Source organism: Brassica napus, chromosome A9 (assembly GCF_020379485.1).
Source record: "Brassica napus cultivar Da-Ae chromosome A9, Da-Ae, whole genome shotgun sequence".
NCBI lineage: Eukaryota > Viridiplantae > Streptophyta > Magnoliopsida > Brassicales > Brassicaceae > Brassica > Brassica napus.
This window is the reverse complement of record NC_063442.1, coordinates 12,658,307-12,683,631: the sequence shown is the minus strand read 5'-3', so window position 1 is coordinate 12,683,631 and position 25,325 is coordinate 12,658,307. Positions and strand designations below refer to the sequence as shown.

At 37.7% G+C, this 25,325-nt stretch overlaps 4 protein-coding genes and 1 long non-coding RNA gene across 7 annotated transcripts; 2 read left to right on the top strand and 3 right to left on the bottom strand.

The window, feature by feature from the left end:
- The first annotated feature begins 5,662 nt into the window (after positions 1 to 5,662).
- On the top strand, positions 5,663 to 7,453 carry LOC125577883. 2 transcript variants are annotated; one of them, XR_007316282.1, is made up of 7 exons: positions 5,663 to 5,897; positions 5,993 to 6,124; positions 6,267 to 6,403; positions 6,493 to 6,540; positions 6,628 to 6,709; positions 6,814 to 6,834; positions 6,927 to 7,453. It is a non-coding gene; the product is annotated as an uncharacterized LOC125577883 (long non-coding RNA). The 2 variants fall into 2 exon arrangements; XR_007316283.1 differs by having other exon boundaries at positions 6,267 to 6,540; positions 6,927 to 7,012; positions 7,228 to 7,453.
- A 3,069-nt stretch (positions 7,454 to 10,522) lies between these two features.
- On the bottom strand, positions 10,523 to 11,486 carry LOC106450092 (uncharacterized protein ycf20-like). Its single transcript, XM_013891751.3, has 2 exons — positions 11,374 to 11,486; positions 10,523 to 11,218 (listed from the first exon to the last, which is right to left on the bottom strand). Exon 2 carries the CDS (start codon positions 11,206 to 11,208, stop codon positions 10,738 to 10,740), a length of 471 nt encoding a protein of 156 aa, XP_013747205.2. The 5' UTR covers positions 11,209 to 11,218; positions 11,374 to 11,486; the 3' UTR covers positions 10,523 to 10,737.
- Positions 11,487 to 12,600: 1,114 nt separating this feature from the next.
- LOC106447063 (probable ubiquitin-conjugating enzyme E2 18) lies at positions 12,601 to 14,206 on the top strand. Of its 2 annotated transcripts, XM_013888913.3 has the most exons (6): positions 12,603 to 12,758; positions 12,862 to 12,965; positions 13,059 to 13,161; positions 13,278 to 13,341; positions 13,671 to 13,759; positions 13,841 to 14,206. In XM_013888913.3, exons 1-6 carry the CDS (start codon positions 12,729 to 12,731, stop codon positions 13,934 to 13,936), a joined length of 486 nt encoding a protein of 161 aa, XP_013744367.1. In that variant the 5' UTR covers positions 12,603 to 12,728; the 3' UTR covers positions 13,937 to 14,206. The 2 variants fall into 2 exon arrangements, with proteins under 2 accessions (XP_013744366.2, XP_013744367.1); XM_013888912.3 differs by having other exon boundaries at positions 12,601 to 12,758; positions 13,671 to 14,206.
- A 591-nt stretch (positions 14,207 to 14,797) lies between these two features.
- On the bottom strand, positions 14,798 to 15,880 carry LOC106447064 (thioredoxin H-type). The gene is made up of 3 exons (XM_013888914.3): positions 15,579 to 15,880; positions 15,249 to 15,371; positions 14,798 to 15,167 (listed from the first exon to the last, which is right to left on the bottom strand). The coding sequence occupies exons 1-3, from the start codon at positions 15,681 to 15,683 to the stop codon at positions 15,024 to 15,026; spliced, it is 372 nt and encodes a 123-aa protein (XP_013744368.1). The 5' UTR covers positions 15,684 to 15,880; the 3' UTR covers positions 14,798 to 15,023.
- Positions 15,881 to 16,922: 1,042 nt separating this feature from the next.
- On the bottom strand, positions 16,923 to 23,670 carry LOC106447062 (protein ESSENTIAL FOR POTEXVIRUS ACCUMULATION 1-like). The gene is made up of 10 exons (XM_013888911.3): positions 23,421 to 23,670; positions 22,984 to 23,072; positions 21,987 to 22,886; positions 21,779 to 21,899; positions 21,598 to 21,693; positions 20,609 to 21,343; positions 18,090 to 20,493; positions 17,824 to 17,981; positions 17,679 to 17,738; positions 16,923 to 17,593 (listed from the first exon to the last, which is right to left on the bottom strand). Exons 1-10 carry the CDS (start codon positions 23,500 to 23,502, stop codon positions 17,208 to 17,210), a joined length of 5,031 nt encoding a protein of 1,676 aa, XP_013744365.2. The 5' UTR covers positions 23,503 to 23,670; the 3' UTR covers positions 16,923 to 17,207.
- Between the last annotated feature and the right edge of the window lie 1,655 nt (positions 23,671 to 25,325).

Here is a 25,325-nt window from a genome sequence, read left to right as displayed (position 1 = left end):
CTCTCTGTAATGGCTCGACTTCTGCATTGGTCTGAAACTCTCTTTATTAATTAAAGTGTGTTGTTCAAAAAAAAGGTTAAAAGGTAAAATAGACAAATCTCACCAAAAATGGTGTTATATCATGGAGTGACATATCTTATAACTAGAAAGTAGAAAGTTAAGATGTGACTTGGAGTGTGTTAATCTTTTTAAAACACTAGAATTCCATATATGAGGAGATATCCGACAAAAGTATTACAAGGATCGTTTACAAACAGCAAAAGAAAAGGGACAAGAACATTGTAGGCTTATCTAAACAAGTGATTAAGCCAACAAGTATGACCCAAAGCAATATATGATTGAACTAGATCATTGTTGATCACACTATTTGCTATGAATTTTGTTCCTTTAATCTGATTATGGTAGTAAAACTGAGCATGCCAATCTGAAATTTCATTAAGACTAGATAGAACCTTTGATGAGTAGAATTTGAGGGATGGCCAAGCTGACGGTTTAGAGATTGCATTGATCAGGCTGTGATCATCTGAAGCAAAGACAATCGAGTTGAAGTGAAGAGTCTTCAGACTATCAATAGCCCATAGCCAGCTTTCCAGAGAAGCGTCACGTTTACAAAAAATATCCACAAAAGAATGTCGACCATGCAATAATACTTTCCCTTCTCTGTTTCTGATGACCCAAGAGGCACCACTTTGATTCCTATTTTTATCCCAAGCGAAACCAATGTCACATTTGATCCAAGATAAAGGAGGTGGCTTCCAACCAAAGATGATTCTCTTTTACATTTCTAAATCTATAGCTTTTTCCTTTTGTTCCATTGATTTGATTAGAAACCAATGATTTACTTCATCATAGATTGTTTTTAGAAAGGATGGACCAAGAGCGCCAGATTACCTTGAAAGAGAAAAGAGTTTCTGTTTTTTATATTGACCAGATAATCCAAGCTCCACTTCTTCTAAATATTTTCTGGTACAAGTTGATCCTTCCATGTCTTTAGAACATAAAAAATGTTGGAGTAGACAGAGGCATGATCGAAACCACTTAAAGTGTGTTAATCATTATTTTTTTTTGTAAATTAAACAATGATTTATTTTAATACAACAAAATTATTTTTTACAAAATTTTAAATAATGACTAAATTATTAATAAAAGATATTAAAGTGTTTTTAAATTATTTTATTTAAAAAGTATTTTAATAAAAGTGAATATTATAAATTCTTACAAATATACAAAATTACTTTCAAAAGACGCATATTCTTAATACTGATATAATTATTTACAAAATAAAAAATATTAACCATATTTAGAAAGAAATTCAAACACGCATTTTCTAATTTTTTACTGAAATTTATTAAAAGTTCAAAACTAGATTCCCTATTTTGTAAAAAAAAAACTTTGTCAATATATTGTTTTTTGTCATTACTAAAAAAAACTTGGAAAATATATTAAATAATTATAGAACAAGCCTTTAAAAAATTAAAACAAAAACGATTTCAAAAACTACAATCAAGCGCCCGTACTTTGTCGTTGCTCCGTTGTCCTCTTTTTCTTCGTCGACATACTTTCAGATCTGGGCTTCTCCTTTGCCCTGGAATTGGCTCTGCACGCGAGGAGTTGTGGTTCTGGTGGTATCGTGGTTTGCTCTGGCTTTGCGGTAGATCGGTGGTCCTAGGTAATAGTCGGCTTTTAGGGTTTAGGTTGACCAATTTTCTCCGTACGGTCTTCCGGGTTTTACTGCTTGAGTGGGCGAGGTTTGTGATACGTCATGAATTGAAGGATCATTTTAGCTGGGTGTTGGATATGATCCGAGAAGACAAATGACACTACTGGAACTGAGATGGATTGAAAGGATCATCAAGAGATGCAGAATGGCTCTTGATATACCCAAGATCTAAGGCTAACCACCTAAAAAGAATGTAGTATGTTGGCTAACCAGCAAACAACACACAAATATGAATTGGCTGACCACCAACTCAACAAGCCGGTTCACACCCATTAACTAGCTAAAGAACTCTCTCTCTCTCACTCAGAGAAAATAAGAATCAAAAATAAACTCAAATTTAGACTGATTTTATTCATGGAAGAGACTACATATTTATACTACTTGTAGTCAAAGAGAATTAAAGAGAATTGTGGGAAAACAAGGCATAGAAAATAGAAACATTGACTAGAATATTATTAATGAGTCAAAGACTCAGTCTTCCATACATATTGGTCAAAGATGACCCTTCGGTTCATGTTCTGGTCAAGGAAACCCTTCGGCTACTGTCCAGGTTCATCCGAACCTAATAGATGCACGGCAGTAATGATAAGGACTCCTGCGGGACTGTCAGGATGGTCTGCCGGGTGAGAATCCATGTCTGTCTTCAGGTTCTTCACGACCCAAGTTAAGTCTGACTCGACTATTGTCCTTAGAATGTCGAGATGGTTGGGAAAGACGAGTTCTGGTACGGTCAATTCGGTTGTCTGGACGTGGTTCCAGCCTTAGCTCTATTCTGGACGTACGCGGGTCGATCCGGTACACGTCTCGGTCAGTCTGATCGGTACGGTTGGATGGATGAACCTCAGTTGAATTGTTCAGAACGTCCTGATCTCCATGCGGAGCTGGTTCCATATACTGATATGTGGACTGGGGCACATCAGTTTGGCTTCTCTTTCCTTTCATCCTCTCAGAGGATCTCTTCTGGTCTGTTTGGTGGTTAAGTGGCTCCAATGTGAGGCTCTTCGGGTATGGTGGTGCTCTCTCGTTTTGTTTCCTCTATGTCGGGTTCCGGTGAGGTCCGGTGGATTTTGCTACCACGGAGGCGGTCTTTGAGTCCATGTACCCATGCTGGAGATGGTACTGGGCTCTTTCGTGTTTTTGCACTTAGGGTTTTCAAAGGGTTTCGTCTATGGCTCCTGGATGGTCTCTCTCCGTGCGTCCTCTCCTCAAAGCTCCTCTAATCGGCCCTTCTCCGTTTTGCTCTGTTTGAAGGTTATGTTTCTTGCGGAGTGGTGCCACTGTTCTGTCAAGATGTTCTTCTCTGTGTGGCGCCAGAGTGGGTTTTTCAGCTTAGAGTGTTGCTTCTTCGGTTCTCGATGACTTCAAGTGGTGTGGCGGCTCTCGGTTGCAGTCGTTTGTTATCCCTGAGGCACACTTGGATTTGCTCACATCCCATCATTGCATAAGATCACTTGAGCTTGTGTGGTCGTGCAGCATTTCTACTCTTTGCATGTCTAGAGGCATCGGGTTGGTGCTAGGCGGTGATTCCAAGCCAGCGCTTCTGGACGGTTTCAGTCCTTTGTGACTGGTGCGTCCCTAATAAATGCTCGTTTTGTCGATGCAGGTGCTTGGCCTCTGGCGTGGCTGTCTGATTGTGCAGGTGGATGCTCTTGAAGTCTTCCGCAAACTGTTCTTGGTCGGGCCTCATCTTTAAGAACAGGTTCATCGGGGAGGCTAAAATTACCGGGTTCTGACTCTCGGTTTAACTGGCTCTTCCTTTTGCGGCAAGTGGTAAGTGCAGATTAGTTGATGCCTCTGGTCTACGGCTTTTGCTTATTGTGTCTGTTCCGGCTTAGATAGATTGAGTCGCTGTTTAGGTTTTATTTTTCTTTTATCTGCTTCTTGTATTCATTGTATTTCTATCAAAAAATGAAAAGTTAACAATAATATCTTTACATTTTACCAAAAAAAAAAAAAGTTAGTCTAAACCCTGTGAAACTTCAACCCATCTTTTTCACGTGGATTTAGAGTTTAATTCAAGAAAAACGATTTGTTACGAATTCCAACTATGAAAGCTTTGGAATACCAAGCTCACCGTTGGTATTGCCACTCTGCCTTCCATGCTTATATTGTCCACAACTCTTCCATTCATGAAATTACCGTCCACAACTTTATCTCTTGTTCTAATAACTCTTTATCGTCCACCGTTTCAAGAGAATTAAAATTAAATATGATTTTCATAGACACATGGTTTAATTTGCAATGAACATCACATGTTATGTGAAACTTTTTTAAAGTTGGTTGTGTCCACAATCCAATGCATTCATCCATAAATTAAGACTCAACTCAAAATACAATACCACGTAATACAATCAAAACTCACCCACTATGGGTCCATGCTTCTACCGTTAATAAATACAAATATATACGTATATTTTTGGTGATTCAAAAAAAAAAGTATTTCAAAAAGTGTGTATTTTCGATTTAACAAAATAATATATTTATTATAAATGTCAATCTTTGTTCTAAAACACCCCCACCACCGATAACTCGTCTGATTAAACGCAGATCGGAAGGTCACCATGGCAAAAAGGATGTGAACGGTATGTCAAGGCGCTGAGCCGTATTATACCCGCCTTACCTGGAGAAATGAACAGCGCCTAGTTTTGTAAAATCGAGTTTCTCAAATTCGAAAAGCTTACAAAATATCAAAATTTCTAGTTCGAAATCAAATTTTAAGTCTTAGATTTGCTATATGTAGATAACTCCCAAAATAAATGATTTAAAAACGGTGAAATCATGAAAAAAAAATTGAAAATGGCTGCATATTAAGTTTGAAAACTTGTGAAAAAAGGTAGAAAATGAAGATATAACAGTCACTCATTAAACCTTAAAAGCTGAAAAATGTCAAAAACACGTGCATTCTTCATCGTAGTTGCTTTTATATACATACTAGAACTTGATCCGCACACCCACCGGATATTCTTTTTTATTTTTTTTTAAAAATTTATATAAATGGTAATATATATTTATAAAATTTATATGTATTAAATAATTGTTTAATATATTTCTAAACCCATAAATTTTATAATTTATAGTGAATATTTTTATTTTATTTTATTTTTAGATCCGTCAATTATTAGATCCATATTTTTAAAATATAACCCGTGTGTTGGTGTAAATGTATTTTTTTATGGATCAAAAATTTAGGTAAAATAAAAATGTTGTATATGGTTATATTTGATTTATACTATCAAATAATCAAATATATATATTATTTATAATTTTGTGTGTTTTATATTATGTATTTTTTATAACATTTTCTATGTTTTTTAAGACATAGTTAATATACCAAAATAAAAAATAACCAAATCCGTGTAATGAACATTTTGTTATATTTTTGGTATTGATTAAGTGTAATTTATTATTTAGCTTGATTATGGGAAATATTCCTTAAGTAAGTTTTACATAATTTGTTGTATTTCATCTTAGGAAAATGCATTCATTAAACTATAAAAGACAAGAATACTAAAATGTAGGTAAATTTATTTTTTCAGTGGCATTGAGATGTAATAAATTAAAAAACTAAGAGTTAATTTATAAGTGTATTTCTATTTTAATAAGATAGATATTGATGTAATTAAGAAAGTTTTCTTTTAAAATCCTAGAAAATGTCAATATGTAGAAGATTTTTTTTTAATTGCTTTTATATAGATATATTGATATTTATACATTAGAATTTAAAATAATGACCAATTTAAACTTGTTGGTGATATAAAAAAACATGTTTTAAACTTAAATACTTAATTATTGCTCTTTTATAATCCTATATATAAAGAAGGGTTTCAATCCCTCCTGGGGATGCCACCTCAGCTGCCAGTGCAACAATTCGAGCTCCCTGAAGCTGACATCTGTCTTCATTAATAAAAACGCTGCGCACAGTTTGATTTCGTACTGGCCTTTTTTTTAATCTATCAGTAGAGTTGGGCTTCGGGCCCGTTCCTTGCTTCCTGCGAAAACATCAGAAGGCGTCACCCCGCTAAACCTAATTTCCGCCTCCATTCATCTCAGTATGATCTCGACGATGATCGTTTACCCTCTCCCTGTAACGTATCTCGACTTTAATGGCATTAATACATACGCCCAGTACGAGCCCTTCAATGCGGCGTTCCGTCTGCGAGATCCAAGTTATAAATAGGTTAGTAGTCACCCTTATGGAGATCTTACTCTTTTCATCTCTCTGCTGCTTATCTCATCGATCTTCTACTAATCTCTCTAAATGGCCATGTCTAGGGTGTTTTTTTTCTGATTTGAAAATCGGGAAGTGTTCATTGGTTGTGGAGGCTAGGCTGCTGAGATACTGGGAGGCTAGGAAAGCATGGTGGAGAGCTTATGTGGGTGGATATGCTTTTGGTCGATGTTAATGTGAGTGAATTTTGATTTCTCACTCTTCTTGGTCATTAGCTTTGATTGTGTTTTATGTGAATCTGACTATGTATTTAAACAGAATAGATCATGCTCACGATTCTTGCTGTTAATATTTGGAGTTTCTCTTTTTAATTCGAAGGAACCAAAAAGGTGGTGGTGGCGGAAAGGTCGGTGTTGGTGGAACTACTTCCGCCGCCGGCTACGCTTCTACAAACGACGCCGTTGACTACTACCTCAAGTCTCGCGGCTTCAAACAGCCTCTTCTCTCAGATCGAGGTCCCTTTTATATTACATTCTTCTTCTTTTTTGAAACCAAGATTTGAATTCTCCAACTTTCATTGTTCTGCTTCTTGGCTTGCTCACAGTTATCGTTCTCTGCTTCCAATTTACGAGACCGTGACTTGATGTCAAAGGTTCGTTCTACTAAATGATCATAGCTTTGATTGAAGGATCTTTCTTGAAACCTTATTATATATTTTTGGTTGGGTGATACGATGCAGAGGTTGTTTTGAATTCTCTGAATCCTAAATGGATTAAGAAGATCACACTCTCTTATCAGTTTGAGCTGGTCCAGACATTCCTGTAAGTTGCTTTTAAAAACATCAACCCTAATATAAATTTTCTCACTTTATGATCATTTCTCTTCTCCCTGCGCATGTTTTCGTGTGTATGATATTGACATTCAGTTTCAAAACTCAAAGGAGGAGGTATATTCAGATTATCTCATTATCTGTTCTCATGTTCCAGTCTCCTACTTGAAAATGTGTTACAATTCATGATTGGGGGAGTTTCATTTCAGATGCTTAAGCTCGATGAGCAGCAGTTTCTCGGCGATGCAACCTGTACATCGTCTGAGGGATCTATCTATTATCCACTGCTGAACATGTACATTGATAAACTGAACTGTGTCCTTATTAGATTAAGTTAGAAGAAACCAATACTGCTTAAGCTATAGTTTTGTTTTATTATAAAGAAACCATAACCTATGGCAGAAACAATGGTTATTAGTTCTGATGAGGGAGCTCTACCTCATAATGGGTTTTAAGCTAGAGCTTTTGTTTGTGATAGTTCTGATGTTTTTATTACATTGTTTTGCACAGATGGATTTTCAATCTTAACGAACTATAGAAACTATTAATATTCAGTGTGAGTATATGGATGTGAGGACTTGACAGAAACACAAGTAGAAGAGTAAAGTACAACTATTCGTGTGGAAGGATGAAGAATGTTTAATCATGTTTTGTTATGTTATGTACTTTTCCGTTTAATTATGTTTTGTGGAATTCTTAGTTCACTCAGCCATGTTATGCATTTTGTTATGCTTCACAGTAGCTCATAATGAAATACAAAAAAAAACATAGAGTAAACAAGTTTTACATAAACAAGAATTCGATGATTAAATTTTGGTTTAAGAATAGAGATCGTAAACGGGTATAAATTAAAAGGGATTTACATAAACGGGTTGTAAACAATTCTAACATAAATAGATATTAAGCTGATATGTGTTAAAAAAAACTGGAGATAAACAGACTGGACAAGTCCAACAGGGATAGTGATATATCCAGCGGGTTTGATGAATTTCTTGAGACACTTCCAAGACCAATACTTAACATTGTGATGGTGCTATTTTATTTTGGCAAAGAATTTATGTCACATCTTGATCATAGGTAGAACCATCAGGTACATATTACAAACTAATATGGTTACTAAAGATATTTTTATATTAATTAACTGAAGGCATAGAAAAATACTTTTATATCACACATGTGATGGATGGTTCGCTGGCTGCACAATGCGAGGTTACAAGGTACATATGATCGTTAATGGACACCTTCGAGTGGGAGAGAGAGTATAAAATGAGGTTTGGGCTCTATTACGTAGATTTCAATGATAACTTGAAACGACACATGAGGTCATTTGGAAATGGCTTAGTGAGTTTCTTGATTCGAAAGTCTCTCTCCATAAATGCTACTTCGAGGGCCATTGTGAGAAAGGATATGCTCCCAAGCTGTTCGACACACTGAGTATTTGGATCCTGATAATTGGCGTATAACCTACGCGAGCAGTGGAACACCGTAGCCAATTGGTTAAGGTTAAAGGTTTCTACACCCAAGTCTGGGGTTCGAATCCCAGACTATGCAATTTATTGCAGATTACAGGAAATTCAGGTTTCAAGTCCCGGAGAAAGCGGTTTATTAAACAATTATGCAGACTACAGAGGAAAGGCTTGCAAGGGATCTTCAACACGGTGCAAGTAAATCTGGTCAGGCGTGGATCTACATAGGACGACTCAAGTGATGCAGTTAGGCGTAGGTCTTCATAAGGTAGGTAGTATTGTCGGTTGTCGAATCGTCTATGTAATCTTTCCTATATCATAATTGTAAGATCATAATAAATCAGCGTTAAAAAAAAACCTACTCGAGCATTATCTGAAGAAATTATCAAAGTACTGTATGATATGATCATCGATCTACTCTTTTCGGATATAGTATATAGTGAATCTTCAGCTAATCATATAGTTTATAAAATAAAAATCATAAATCATAAAAAATAATAATTCATTCATACTATATAACCATATATTTCTAAATAAATAGTATTATCTCATAAATGCATCTTACCGCTGATAATTTATACCTTCTCATATTTTATTATGAAAATAAAATTTTATATAAAACAAAATAAATCAAGTAAATAACAGAAAATTAACGATGCTAATTGATGGTAAGTATTGATGTGTAAAAACGTAGATTGTGTATCATGTTGTTGAAATCTTATAAAAGATTATATTCCAATTTATTTGGTTGTAAATATTTTCCTAACCTATATAAAAAAAATTTAAAAAACTAAATGACTAAAAATGAAAATTTCTTTGCAACAATATTTGACTAATAAAAAATATATAGAACTGTGTAAAATAAATATATAGTTTACGCTATAAATAAATTTAAAATATCTGCATACCATGTCAAAGTTTTAGTATTTCGGTAATCAAAATATAAATAGTACCAATTTCTACCAATGAGTCCTCCAAATCTTGACAATAAAAACATCTTGGTAGCTGATCTCAGATGGAACGCAGAAACAATTATGAATTTCTTCCTCCATAATCTGAAATCCTAAGCTTAACGGTTAAGACCAAGTAATAAATGCTCTAGAGATACTCATATTTGTTCCTAATAAATAATAGAGATTATTTTACTAAAATCAAGTATCACCCAGTATTGAATTTAAGAAATAAGACCGATGAACACCAAGAACAATATTCCCAATCTAGGAACACCATTTCCAATCCAACTGGATGGCTCATCTTTTGATTGCCAGTTTCTAACCAAAGTTGAAATTTTCTTTTTGCAAATTTATGCAAAGACCTTACGGCTCGCGAGGACCTCAAAAAGAATCATATACATTAGTTGTTAGATATAAATTATTCAACTGAGAATTGACATAACAACTCAATCATGGTGATGCCATATAAGCAAAAATTCAAAACAAAAATTACTTACAAACAAACTAACCAATAACTTAAATTAACAAAATAGTATATCTGATACACATCTCTTGCAAAGGTAAACCTAAAATACAAATCACCAAATCATATAAAAAATAATAACCTAGATCATAAGTAAATTGTATCCCGCCCGTAGGGCGGGCCGACCCTAGTAATCCTATAAACCAAACTCCCGTTTAATGCAAACCTCAATCTTAATTACATTCTCTGTATGATATAACTACGTCCACTAATTGACCCATTAGAAGTGACTATGAGTGTTAAAAATAAAGACAAAAGTGATTTACAAACTAATGCACTCTTCTTTTCTAAGATTTTAAAAGAAAACTTTCTTCATCATAGTGGGATGTAACTAGGAATGTTAAAATGGACTCAACCTAACAAGATTAGCCTTAACTTGTATCAAAATCTTTAATTCTAACTATGACTTTTGAGATATGGCTAAAATAGGGGAACATACTAGTTCATAGGCAGAGTCGGGCTTGTGGGTATGCTTTCGAAACATTTGAAAGGACCTCTTTAAAAAAAAAATATTTGTATATATAGGTGTATTTATATTATTAAATAGTGTTAAATATATAAAGTAAAGAAATTTACATTAATTTTTACTAAAAATCACTTAAAAATATCTTTAATTTTAAATTAAAAAGAAATTTGAATAGGGCCCCCACACCTCTAGGACTGGCTCTGTTCATAAGCTTTATAGGGTTAAGTTTTTAGCCAAATGATTTTTGCTTCCTCGATTCTTCTTGTAAACCTTGATACCAGACAACTCTGAAGCAGCTTTTCTTTTCAGGAGGTTATCTTCAAATAGATGTTGGACAATGTAAAGATATTTTCTTCATCTAGTGAAGGTCCGTAGCTGAAGATGTCAAGAGAGGAACTAATCAACCAAGCAACCCCCATTCGAATCTAAGTGTGTAAGTTAGCCCAATCAACCATTTCTCTCACACTCTCTGAGCTTATGGTACATTTCCTCGGATATCTCACATCATTAAAACGTGAAAGCAAACACAAACAAACAACATGAGCTAATGTGAAAACATCTACTAAAAACACTAAATGGAGCTTTAAAATATATATACAAAAGCATACACTACTAGCTAGCGAGCTTGAAGGCATCAATGAAGAGACCATAAGTGAAACCCATCTTGAAATTATTGAGAAGAGCGATGGGGAACGTCACGGTGGTGCGGCTGTAGTAGAATCTCGTCACATACTCCGTTAAAAGAACGCATAAAACCGCAGCGATAACGTCGTTCACTCCCAAGGCTCCAAACGAGAGAGAGATGGTCTGCGCGACATAGAACCCACCTAACAACGAGATCCCTCCGAAAAGGGTTCTTCTTGACGGCTTCTTGAAGTAGTTCCTGGAGATATCAGGAACCGTTCTGATGATGTCGATTAGTCTTCTTGGACCTCCTTGAGTCTCTTGCACAGCTCTAATGGTTCTCGAGAGTCTCATTTTAGATTTAGATGGCGAGACAAAGGATCCAAAACTCCGACACTGATGATGGTTGAGGACAAGAGTGTTCAAGTTGGTGGAGATGAAGCTTAGAGAGTGCGCCATCCTTAGCTAACTGGCAGATGTAATAATAACGAGAGAAAAAGAAAATGAGTAAACTCTGCGATTGTAAACTGAAACTAGGGATTCGATTTCCTAAACAGTGAAATTTGATTACAGTTGAAAAGTTATACTATGAAATCGATACAGGGTTTAGAAAAGGAATATTACCAAGACGGTGAAGATCGAAGAAGCGAGGAATCAGGAGAAGTGATCAGAGCGAGGAGAAGATGTGGAGGGGAGAGGTACAGGACAGGAAAGAGGAAAGGCCCACTTGAATATTGAGCCCATTTTGCTAATAATGGGTTTCGTTCGGTAGGATTTAAGAAAGTAAACGAATATCCACTGCAATAAGTTCTCAAAATGAGGTTCTAAAAATAATATAATAATTATGTTTCATAATTTGTTTATACAACTAATTTTTTAATAATAGTAAAAATAAACTACTTAAAATGTGACACATGTTTCTATGGAATTTTATGGCGTTATAAAAAAAATTAATGGATTCTCAAAAAATTCCATTTGAGAACTCCATTACATATTCTCTCTTATTCTCAAAATTCAATGGACATGTTCTTAGAGTTGATTGATAGAGCTTTAATGAGATCAGTCAAATCTATTTTGTTGATAAAATATGTAGAAAATACCAATGTTTTCAAATGCCTTTTATTTTATTTTATGCTTTCATATATAGATTTTCGCAAAGTATTAACTTAAAAATATCTACACACACAAAGAAGGGATATTGGTAGTTAAATTAATATAAGGTTTGTTGATCTAAGCGTTGAGATATTTGTAAAAACAAATATAAAAAATTGCATATTTAGAAATTCTATGGAAATATTGTACTAATTTTAAGAATCTAAAAGCATCATCATTGGTTGAGAAACTTACTGAAATTTTCATAGAAAATTTTAATATTTCAATAATATTAACCATAGACAACTTACCACATGCGAAAAGCGTCGGGAGACTCTATTGAGCCTATTTTGGTATTGAACTGGAGCAAGCGATGGAATTGGTATAGAGGTGAACTGACTATGTTGGGCCTGAATGCCTGATTGTGAGTGACCCATAAAATACTCATCTGCCTGAAACGACACCATGTGAATGTATGTATGTTAATTGTGCTTGTCGATAATATTGTTATGTACTTGTCGTTGTACGATCATAATCAGAAAGACAATTGAGTTGGACGTGGAAGACAATATGAAAAATACGTATTTTAATAATGTAATCGACTCCTTGATGTATTAACTGTATATGAAGGTCAAAAACCTAAAGACAATGAATGATATCTGACACGTGCGAACACGGAGAAGGAGTTAAAACCGTCCGATGGAAAATGGGCTATTCCGTAATTTACGACTCTTTCACGTGTATTTTCGTGTGGCCTTTCCTTACTCCCGAGAAAGTTCCTTTTTTTCTTACACTTTTTTTTTTAAGTACTTGAAAAATTCAGACAAAAGTAGAAGAAGCAAAGTTCTTCTGGCTGTGTCTGATTCCCTACGTCTGTCTCCGCCACCATGACCAGCTCTTCATCTCCTTCACGCAAGGTCTCTCTTTGATTTCGTATTTCTTCGATTTTGGATGTCAATTTTGTTTGTTCTTTTTTTTTGGGAGTTTTTTAATATTTAGAAAAAAATGGTGATGGCGTAGGCGTTAAGCAAGATCGCGTGTAATAGGCTACAGAAAGAGTTATCAGAGTGGCAAGTCAATCCTCCCACTGGGTTTAAGCACAAAGTTACCGATAATCTCCAAAAGTATATATTTTTACAAAAGTCTCATCCATGTTTTCGTCTTCAAATTCCTAAATTTTGATGGACTTTTGTGTTTTTGATTTGTGTAATTGTAAGATGGATAATAGAGGTAACAGGAGCACCAGGTACGCTCTATGCGAATGAAACTTACAAGCTTCAGGTTGATTTTCCTGAACATTACCCCATGGAATCTCCTCAGGCAACTTTTCTCATCTCCTTTTTTTGGAATTTACATTTTTGTATGTTCTTACTGGCAATCAAATCCTGATTAGTGTTTGTAATTTCTTTTGTGTGTGTGTGTTGGATATTGAGCAGGTAATTTTTGTTCCACCAGCGCCGCTACATCCTCATATTTACAGCAATGGACATATTTGTTTAGGTATCTCTTAGTCAGTCTCCTCTTGTTTCTTCACTCTCTGCATTATATATGCTCTTTGTTTTTTTTTTAATTATTGGTTTCCTTGTGTTGGATGCTTCTTTCTGCTGTATGATTTTTCCCATTAACATCTTTTTTATAAGTAAATCAAAATCATTTTCTTGTAAACCCAGGAAAGAATTTGATGCATACATAGAGATAGATTACACTTTTATTTTTATGTTTGCTGTTTTCACAAAACAATCTCAATGCACCTTAAATCAGGTCTAATTAGTTAAACAATATGGGTTACACATAGGAAATGTAAAACCCTCTCTTTGTTATTTTTGCAGATATTCTGTATGACTCGTGGTCTCCAGCCATGACTGTTAGTTCGGTCTGCATCAGCATTCTCTCCATGCTATCGAGTTCACCGGAAAAGGTTTCTACATTTTTATTAACTCCCACACTTAGTATTACCACAAAGCCACACACAATCTTACTATGTCTATATATGTCTCAGCAACGTCCGGCTGATAATGACCGATACGTAAAGAACTGCAAGAACGGGAGGTCTCCTAAAGAGACGAGATGGTGGTTCCATGACGACAAGGCATGAGGATGATATGATTAAACATCATAAATAAAAGAAGAGGTTTTATATAATTTCCCCAGACTGATGGTACTAATTTGAATTCCTTGTGGCCTCAACTCTTTTTCTTTCTTCCTATCTTTGTCTTCTGTATGGATGATTATGTGACATCTGAAATGTCTCACACCTTGAATTATCAGTTTCTGCGTTTCTCTTCCCTAAAGTAACCTTTGGATATTCTAGGCAAATTGTATTTGGAGACATTTTTTTGCAGTGTATGTTTATATTTTCAAGCCAGAGTGACGGATTTGAGTCTAAACTGATGGCCAAATTTCTTTCTAGATTCTTAAATGAACTTCTTCAATGAAATTATGTTAGAGGCTAGCGTTAATATGGCTTGGAAGTTGGAAGTGCAAGTCAGCAACCTAAAGCAGTATGGAAAAACTTCTATTATGGAATTGGTGGTGTGATTTTTCTTGTCAACAACATAAAACCTAAAACGACTCGGATAAACAGCGGCGGTTGTTGACAAAAACAAAAACAAAGCGGTGGTTCAGAATCACCGTTTTGTTTTTGGTCCCACTTTGTTTCATAAACGCGGAGTCTAGCAGCAGCGGCAAAAGTAAATTGTTCAATTATCAGTAGTCTGAACTGCACAAGTAAAGATCCAAAACCACCGTGCATTTGAGTAACAAAATCAAATTCGACCAAGCCTGCTAAATTCATAATTGGCAATAAACTTCAACCACGGAAAGGAATACAAAAAGCGCTATGTATGGGATTACTAAGTTTTTGTTAGCTCGTGCAAATCTTTATCAGTTTAGCTCGTGAACAAAAGCACATATACATATTCTTGTGAATATCAATTGAAATACTGGGGAAGTCATGTAAACATAATACCGAAATTTGACATAACACAATAATCTCAATAGTTAAAAAACAACTAACATGAAAATGAGAGCATAGCTGCGAGTAATAAAGTTTGCAACCATTTATTCACACCAAAGGCTTGTAGGCACCACCACACAAGGAAGATGACTCAAGCGAAAGTTGTCAACAAGGATTTTATTAAAACACCAAACACATTAGCAAATAGAAGAAAGAAGAAGGGTAATCAAGCGGCAGCAACTTGAGAGTGCTTCAAAAGCTTGGCTTCGATTTCCTCCTTCGCAGCACCAACAACCTTGTCGAGCTTCTCTTCGCCTTTCATGTAGACAAAGGTCGGCATGGCCTGAACATCGAACTCCTTAGCAACAGTCTGCAAACAAAAACAAAAGAACCAAGTTGTTGAAGGCCAAAACACAATCAAAATGAGCTTTTGTCTGGATATAGTACTCACGGCCAATTCATCGACGTCGACCTTGAAGAAGACAACATCAAGGTGCTTCTTAGCGAGCTCGACAAAGATGGGTGCAATGAAACGGCAAGGTGGGCACCACACTGCTGTGAAGTCTATCACAATCTGCGTGTACACAACTACTTATTAGAATTTCAATTTCTGAGATCTGGAGCTTCTTCAATAGGTTTCATAAAATTCAAAATCGATTCGAACATGAACCTCCAGGTCATGTATTCAAAACCCCCCAATCATGGATCCGACAACATACCAACATCAATCGCTAGAAGAAAAAGAAAAAGACTAGATCTGGAGGGGAAAAAAAAGAAATACCAGTTTGTTGGATTCTTTGGCTGCCTTGAGCTTGTTGTTCCAGTCCTCAACGGTGTGGCAAGCGATCACTTCTCCTGCTGGGATCAATTCTGCTGTTGCGGCCATTGTTTTCTCTCTCTCTTTGATTTTGATACTTTTAATTGAATAATTGCTTTGTTGTCTTTGGGGGTGGGTCGGTTCTTATAGAAAATAGAGGACGGTTACGGAGAGAATCTTACCACATTTTATGCCTTTCTTTTTGAGAAAATAGTAGTATTATTTTTAAAAATGGAATAATATTATTATTTACTATGACAAAACTGGACCCAAAGGATTTATCCACCACGCGGAGGAATAAGATGCGTGAATGTGGAATCCAACGGTTGAGACTGAATCAATGTTAAATCGGAACCGGCATTTGGTGACGCGTGTGGTGACGCTCGTTGACGAATTTGCTAGAATGAATATTTTCGTAAAGAAATAAATCAATAATGAGTATATATATATATATATTCTTTTTCTTTCTTAAAAGAATGTTTGGGTAGTTGAATACCGGATGTCTTCATATTAAGTCACAAATAAAACATGCCGACATCTTATCGGAGATTATTACTAAAACATAATCTGACAAATTCTTACAAAACTAAAATATTCGAGAGATTCAGCCATCACATTACTCTAGTCTATAAAAGAAAGGCTTTGTTATTCCTGTTTGATTCATTTACAAGCCGTGAGGCACGTCTCGTGACGATTACCTAAATATTAGCCGATGAGAGAGAGGCTCATGCCTAAGTTTTTGCCATATTACTGTGTTTTGGGGACGATTTGCTTACATTTGATCTCTTAAGCTTTTTGCAGATATTAGGTTTATTTTTATATCGAGAAAAGATTGGGCATGGGAGGATTCTAAAGAAACATTTGCAGATTTTCATTAGATTAAAAAGGAGGTTTAGCGTACTTTCTTTTTTCCATCAGGAACGAATTAGTTTTACAAGAGAATGATCAAAATAGCAGTAACGTGAAAAGTGTGCCACTACCTTTGTTACTACTTCTTCTCTTTAGTATTACCTAATTCCCAACCATTAGAAAAAAAAACTTCTAATCACTTCGTAATTTGTATCACCAATCAGAGCAGCATCTAGATTTTATTTAGGTTTCAAACTTTGAAACATTGAAGTTTGAATAATAATTTCCAGATATAAGAAACCGTAAAGATAATAATACAGAAGACTGGGTAAGTTATTGCAATGAGGTAGCAACCCTCCCATTGGTCTTCGAGAGCAATTTAGCAGAGCAAATGAAGTTTGAGCTATTTACAGGACAGTAGTTTTTAAACGTTGGAGATGCAGAGGTCTGAATCTGAAATCAAATGAACGAAACTTCCTATTGGATTGCAATAACATGTAGTAAACCTGATTTGAGTATCTAATACATAATTTAAAACTGTTGTTCAAAAACATTTTATCACTACAGAGGAACTCAGAAAGTGAAAGACGACAAAAAAAAAACAGCGTTTTCAGTTTACTTCAGGGAACACATTAGTCATCAAGGTTGTGTCTGTATTGTGCCAAAATCTCTGAAATAAAGTAGAGCATTACTCATCAGAACCATGGAGAACACGAGACAAAAACCAACTTCATCCTCCCCTCTTTAATCCTCAATGGACTGAATCTCACCCATCATGATCCTGTTACTAACCACGTTAAATCCCAGAACCGATGAGCTTAAGCTTACCTTCTTCCCTTTCTTCCCCTTTTTCTTTCCTCCTCCCACTTTAGAAAACCCTTCATTTGCCGAGGGGGCTTTGTAATACTCCTCTTCTTCCGCTGCCTTGTTGTTTCGGCTCTTCACTACAGACGACGACGACCCCTTTGATTGAAATGCAATCTCCACTACTTCTGATGGTAGCAGGTCTTTGTAGTTGAGGAACTTGTCGATGAACTTGTGGTCTCTATCAACCGTCCCTAGATTTTCTATCAGAAGGGTTTCTGCTTCTGATCGGGATAGCTTCAGACAAAACTCCAACACACTTGTATCTGACCAAAAGAGAGACAATATTACACAAATCAGAAACAGAATAAATGATTAACTGAAACTAGAGTGTTGTATGAACTTTTTTACCTTCTGAACCAAGAAGTCTGAGACATTCGCTTCTGCACCAATCTCTGAAGCCATTCGCCTCTGAGGAAACCATAAACACATGAGAAGAAGAAAAAAAACAAGCTACAAATTTTGGAGACAGCAATTGTCAGTAAAAAAAGCAAACCTGTGAGTTTTGTCACTTCCTCCTTTTTCCCTTTATGGGACGCAGGTGAAGACGCTGAAACTGATTTCTGCCGATTCAGCGAGCTTCCTGCACTTCCTTTCCCAGGTGTGGTTTTGGTTCCCCAACTGTTTTGACTTGAAAGTTGAGGAAAGTCTCCCCTGTGTTCCAAAATAACCCATAGTTAGTTAGATTCTTTCAACAAATATAAGGCGATGATCAAATGCAAACTTATTGGAAACTCGGGGCAACAAGAGATAGATTCATACTGTTTTGATTCCTGGGTTGTTTGCTCAACTGGACCCCAGAAAAGGTCATCATCTCCCTTGGATTTTGACTGCAGGGAAGATTGAGAAACAGCCTGTGAAGGGGAGCGCGACCAGGAAGATTGAGGCACAGCTTGTGGTGTAGGTTTCTGGATGGTAGGTACTGGACTAGGAGACGGATGTGATGAGGTCGTCATCTTCTCCTGCTCCCTCACGATGTCCCTAAGTGAGCTAGGTTTTGTGGATTTCTTTGGACCAGTCGACCAAGCAGCAGCTGGTGAAGGATTGTTCACAGGCTCTTCTTTCCAGAGAACAAAATCTCCCAAAGAAGGCCCAGAAGGAATAGCAGGCAAATCTTCCTTAAGCTGCTGCTGCGCAATGCGAGCATTTTTTCCCTTCTCAATGGAACTTGTTGAGAGGGATGTATCTACTACAGCAGGAACATGTGCAGCTGTTTTTGCTGCAGAGTTCTTTGCCCTTGCAGACTTCTTACGGCTCTTCTTTGTTTCCTTGGCATCAATAAAGTTATCGTCGTCTAAAGACTCTGCGTTAGTGGATGTGACTTGCGTATATGTGTCGTTAGAACTGCTTCCCACTACATCCCTCTCTTTGACAACAGATTTGGCCACAACATCATCAGCCAACAAGTGGCTTTGCTTACCCTTAAGAGCAGGAACACTTTCAGGCTTTACAGCACCTGTTTGAGTTTTGACTGACTCTCCGAGGGTCTCTCTTAGGTTGATAGGATCTGAATTGGCAACAATTCCACCCCAAGGAGAAGCCAAACCACCAACTGAACCCGAGGAAGTAGAAACCTTTGGAGCTAAAGCTTCTGCTTGTGCTACCCTCTGTTCTTCCATTTGAATTTCTAGCAGTGACTTTGGTTTAAAGCCAGGGGCAGGCTTCCAAGCACGTCCTGGTTGCGTTCGTGTGTTTTGCAGTGACGACTCATTTACACCAGATTCTCCCCTGACTGAAATAGCTTCAGAACTCATTAGTACATCATTGTCTATCAAAGTGTCAGCTGGATTCATATTTTTACCCTTTATCTCAGAATCATCAGAAATTCCTGTTTCAGGTTGCTTTGCCTCCTGCAGAGAAGACTTAGAAGCTGCCTTAACCGGCTCAGCAGACTGCTTGTTACCCCGTTGCTTCTTGGACTTCTTTTCAGAAGTCTTCCGTCCTCCAGAAACTTCATTGCTTTTAACTTCAGCTGGAGGAATCTCCACGTTTAACTCATTACTTGGCTCTCCCTGTCCAACAAACACATCTTTCGTCTGATTCTCCAGTGACTTACTGTCACTTGTTTCAGGTGTGGCGCTTTCATTGTTTGGAAAGCTCGCAGGTAAGAGAACAGGCTTTTCTGAGTACAAGCTGTTCATGTAATCCGCAGGAATTGATCTTTCATAGTCGGACTGTAAATCTTTTTTATGGGTGCCATCGATCTGATCTGTAGGAACTCCCCCCTCACTCATCCTAGGGTCAACATTACCAAACAGCTGGGGTTGAAGGTTCAGATGATGGGTTCCGACAATTGCAACATTCTGACTAGTGGCTTGATTTACAGAGAGAAAATCAGTTAAGTTGGCACCTCGGGCCTCATGGGAAACCGGAAGCTGCATCTGCTGATTGACCTGTGTCACGTCCTTTGATTCTTGCAGCCTAAGAGCATCAAAAGATTGCTGCAACTGTCCATAAGATGGCTCTCCAAACCGTTGTTGAGGATGCTGCTGGTCAGCAAGAACCTGGGAAAACAGCTGCTGTTGCTGTCGTAACAACTGCTGCTGCTCTTCTCGTTTTTGTTGGTGCTTAAGCAAAAGCATCTTTTCAATCAATAGACGCTGTTGCTGTGAAGAAAGGGGTGTCTGAGCATTCATTTGCAACAAAAGCTGTTGCTGCTGCAACAGATTGAGCGATTGCTGTTCTTGGGAGAGTCCAGGGACGAGCATCATATCAGGGGGTAACATGCCAGCTGGATTATTTCCAATAGGTTGACCAAGTAAACCTGCCAAAGGTGAGTTCTGCTCTAGCTGCCTTTGCTGTTGGACCCCAAAGGAAGTCTGAGTTTGGAAACTTTTCGCATGGTGCAAATCATCCTTTTGATTGGGATGCGACCAAGCAGGAATAGGACCACTAACAGCAGGAGCAGACCTATCCTTTGCACCTTGGAGGATGGACAACAAATCAGTACTGGGAGAACGGGCAGGCTGTTGAGCAACTTCTGGCACATTCTCGGATCTTGGCATCAGGTTTGCAGATTCCGGACCAGGCCAATATGAATACGGACTAGCTACTGATCTCTGCCGTTCAAGTTCCAATTTCTTGGCCAAGAGATACATGTCAGCCCCACCATCAGTAACTGGTAAAGACAACCCACCAGAACTATTTACTGCATATCCTTGAACACCTGCAGGCACAACATGGAAACATAGAAATTAAAAAAAGTTAGTGATCCTGAGCGGCTAATAGTAAAATAAAGGAAATCATCAAAACATATCAAATGTCCAACGCCAAGAGACTACCTTGAGATGGATTGTTCAAACTGCCAGACATCAACGATTCAATAAACCGATTTTCCGCTACCGTACCTCCAACTTGCTTATACCTCATATCATTTTGCAACATATCAGTCTCCCCCATCCCAGTATGAACTTTCCCCACACCAGGGAATGCTGGTGAACCGGCTGCATCAATAGTCTGGCTTGGCTTGGCATCGGAAAAACCAGGTGGTGGTCCAGACTTGGCCCGCAAATGTGGCATTACATCACCAAGTAATGAAAAAGGAGAATCGATCGGTGCACTCGCAGGACGAACTAGCAAATCTATGCCAAAATATCCAGCCTCAAACCATCCAATAATATCACTTCCAGAAAAAGGGCCTTGAATTAGACCCTGAGGATCTTTATAAAAGAGTGAAAGTTCTTCAGGCGAAGATGGCATAGGCTTTCTAACTTCTCGCTCCCTGTCAAACACCAAAGATGGCTGCCTTCTTAGTGCAGGATCTTCACCGATTTGCCATCTTGATTCCCCTTTGGACTGTGGCAAGCTCATCACATTGCTTCCTGAATGGTTTATTGAATCTTTAGGGTGTGACCAGACGCTGTCAGAAGATTTCAGCTTGTTATCAGCTGAAGGGTCATTCCAATCATGTGAGATCCTACTCGACCTTTCTCCAGGCTGACGCCATGGCGATTGGACATGATTGTTTCCCTGCACCTCATTGCCTTTCCTAAAAGGAGCATAACCTTCATGAGAAGCTGTAAACAAGACAGAAACAATCAAAATATGAGAGGCTAATAGCAACATAGAAAGAACTCGCATATTTTATAGAACAGATATTAGCTTTTTCACCTTTAACAACACTGCTCACAAGATTTTTTTTTTAAATACGAGTTAAACTCAAAAACAATAGTGTAGAAAAGGACTAAGTTCCCATATCAGCTATTTTAAACAGTACCAAAATGATCAAGTCAACAAAGCTGCATGAAGGCTACAATATTACAGCACATACCTTCAGGCCTAAACTTATCATCTGGATAGTTCCTTGTTTCCCCACTTTCTTCTTTAGATACGTCAGCAGCGGATGTCATATCTTCCCTGCTTCCAGCTGAAACAAAACATTCACTAATTTTACCATATGTATCATATATACAAAATACTAGAAGCCTGGATGTCTTTCACGGAATTCATACCAGGCTTGAGTCGCCTAGGTTGAGAAAACTCGGCTGGATTTCGTCCACTAGGGCCATCCTTGGATATCTGAGGGGCACCACTACTCACTATTTTTCCTTTCTCAATCCCATCCAGAATATTCTATGAGGAACAACAAGGGCATAACGATTAGAAAAGTGACATACTATAGGAAGAAGAAAAACATAAACTAAATTAATGAATACTGACCACTTCCTCAGAACTTGGAGCGCAAATAGCCAGAGGATCCGACGGCTGCTCACAAGTAAGGGAAGGCACCTCGATGAACCCATCTGGAAACTTCTCAAAACACACAGTATCTGCGATCCTGTACACATCCAACAGTTTCATTCTGCTATATCTCAGATGGTAAGGCTCTCCAGTACCACTTTCCCCTTTCTCAGAGGCAGATCCAGGAGGGTGAGACTGGTTTGATGCGCTAGTAAAAAGGCTTCCACCAGAACTCATCCTTCCACGCCCAGCTGAAAAGATAGCAGTGTTTTCTCCACGCCCCCTGCTGTGAGAAAAGGCTGTACCCTGCTTGTTTGGGGTTGACTGGCTATGAAGAGATTCTCCTCTTCCTCGACCTTGAGAGGGTCTCCAGGGCCGGTAATGATCTCCATCACTAGAAGGAAGAGACGGACCCTTCTCACGAATGATCTCACCATCTTTGCCAGCTTCATCCCACTTGTTACGGGCGTTCTCAGCTTCCTTGTCATCAGGTCCCCAGCGAGAGTTCCACTTGCTTTCACGCCGCTGCTCAGTCCCAGCATCCTTGTTACCTGAATCAGTCCACCGATCACTGGGACCACGGCGCTGCTCTGTCCCAGCATCCTTGTTACCTGAATCAGTCCACCGGCGAGGCTCCCCAAACTGTCTAGAGCCCACATTATCCCGCCGGTCAACCTTCTTGCTATCACCAAAGTCTTTGTCACCATTCCGCCAGCGATCATTCCGGGCAGCGGAAAAGGTATCCCTTTCCTCATCACGCCAACCCTCACGGCGGCCAGTTTCAGCAGTAAGTAAGGAAGGCCGGAAAACATCCTTCTTCTTCGGATTATCCGGTGTCTCCTCCCCATTTCCAGAGGGATTATGGAGGCCCTGAGCTTCCTGTAAAAGTGAACCCAGTTACATGTCAACTCCAATACAAAACTGAAAGAGAATGAAACAAACAAAAATGCACAGAGAGAGAACAATGTGAAAATACCACAGTCCCCATTCCAGCCTTGCTCTTCCCTGATTTGGAGAGAAGCCACTGAGGTGAAAGAGGAATAGGATTGTCAGAGCCCTGGACATCTGCACACAGTAGAGAAACATCATTCATCTCCCAACACAAGAACTACAAAACATTCTCAATCCACAACTTATGGATCTACATCAATAAGTGGAGGACTCTGATAAGTTTAAAATCCAGAGGTTATCTCCTATAATCAAATACAAGGGAATAAAACAGAGATCGATCGAGAGAAACCAAAAACCCTAATTAAAAGGGGACTCAAGAGCATAGACTCTGTAAAATCTGGTTTCAATCGACGATTCAGCATCGGAGAGAGAGAGAAGAGCTGCAATCTATCAGGAGATTGGAATGGGAGAGACTCGAACGCAATCGGAAAGAGATGAGTGGTGGGGGGAAGGGGGAATAACCTTTGAAGATCTGGTGAGGTGGATTGATGGAGAGGTGCTTGCTGCGGTGGTCTGCGGCGGAATCAGCGGAGGAGTTAGCCATGGCAGGTTCGTTTCGGAGTTGCAAATACGCGCGAGAGAGAGAGAGACGGCGAAAGAGAGCGATAGCGATTACGGTGAAGAGGAACTAGGTTTAAAAGACCCTACGAGGATTGGGGGACTTAAACGACAGCGTACGTTTACCTATCCTGCGTACAATAGCATCCTCCTTTGAAGCTAATAGTAAACAAAACAAAAATTAAAAATATCTTTCTTCTTTTAGAGGTTAGACAGTTTTCCATGTTTATCCACTTCGTGTCTTGACTCATGCGCTCACTCGGCGCGTGTTACGCATTTGTAGTTGAGTAGAACACTCACGTGGCGTTTACGCGCCGTGCAGCGTAATGATGTGTGTTATTATTATTGTTTGTCTCTGGCTAACATCTTTTTACCAAGTCCTTTGAGATGCTAAAGAGTGGTTTCTAGGTAGTAAAGAACCCTTAACCGGGTATTAAAGAGGCCGAAACACGACAGATTACGAATTTGGATTGGGTTTTGACTTCTGGATACGTTTGTTGGGTCAACATACACACCACATGTGGTTTGTGGTGTATCTTTACGTGTGGTTTGTAAATGTCACGATTTTTTGTTTGTTTGAACTTTAAACTATTTTTTACATTAATTCTTATTTTTTGTTCTTTGTTTATATCAATTTAAATTAGATTTGATTAGGGTCTTGTTTGTTCGTAAATCTGGAAGATACATCCAAATGATTCATATTTTATCAAGATATTTCATTTGAGTGTTGTTCGTTTTTTCATTTCGTCTATACATCCATCTGAATGTAAATATGTTCAATTGTTTTTTATTTTTAATTTATATCTGCATTTAGGCGGACTTGTTAATGAAACAATTAAAATATTTTTAAAAAAATTTGGCGGGAAAATAGCATTTATACGGTTTTGGCAGAAAATACTTTTTGGGTTTTTGCGGAAAAATATGTTTTGGCGAAAAAGTGTGTTTTTGTGGTTTTGGCGGGAAAATACATTTTTTGCGGTTTTGGCGGAAAAATTGTGTTTTGCAGTTTTGGCAAGAAATATTTTTTGGCGGTTTTGGCAGAAAATGTATTTTTGTCGGAAAAATGTTTTTTCGCGGTTATGGGAGGAAATGCGTTTTTACGGTTTTGGCGGAAAATGCATTTTTGTGTTTTTGACGGGAAAATGCATTTTTGCGTTTTTGACGGAAAAAATGCATTTTTTGCGTTTTTGGCGGAAAATATTTTTGCGGTTTTTTGCGGAAAATATTTTTGCGGTTTTTTGCGGAAAATATTTTTGCGGTTTTTTGCGGAAAAATGTGATTTGACGAAAAAGTGTGTTTTTGTGGTTTTGGTGGGAAATGTATGTTTGCAGTTTTGGCGGAAACATGCGTTTTTTGCGTTTTATATGGAAAAATGCGTTTTTGCGTTTTTGACGGGAAAATGTGTCTTCCGGTTTTGGCGGGAAAATGCGTTTTGTGGTTTTTACGGAAACATGTGTTTTTGTGTTTTTGCGAGGAAAAAGTGTTTTAATGCGTTTTTTCGGTTTTGGCGGGAAAATGCATTTTGGCGACAGTGTGTTTTACGGTTTAGACGGGAAAGTATGTTTTTGGTTTTTGTTTGATTTTAAGCTTTTGGCGGGAAAGTATTTTTACCATTTTGGCCGAAAAGTGCGGTTTTACTGGTTTGGCCGAAAAGTGTGTTTTAGGGAAATATATGTTTTTACGCTTTTTGCGAAAAATCATATTTTGCAGTTTTGGTGAGAAAATGCATTTTTCGGTTATGGCGGAAAAATATAGGATTTTTTTGTTTGAAAATAATATTTTGATTTAAAAAAGTTATTTTGCCATTTA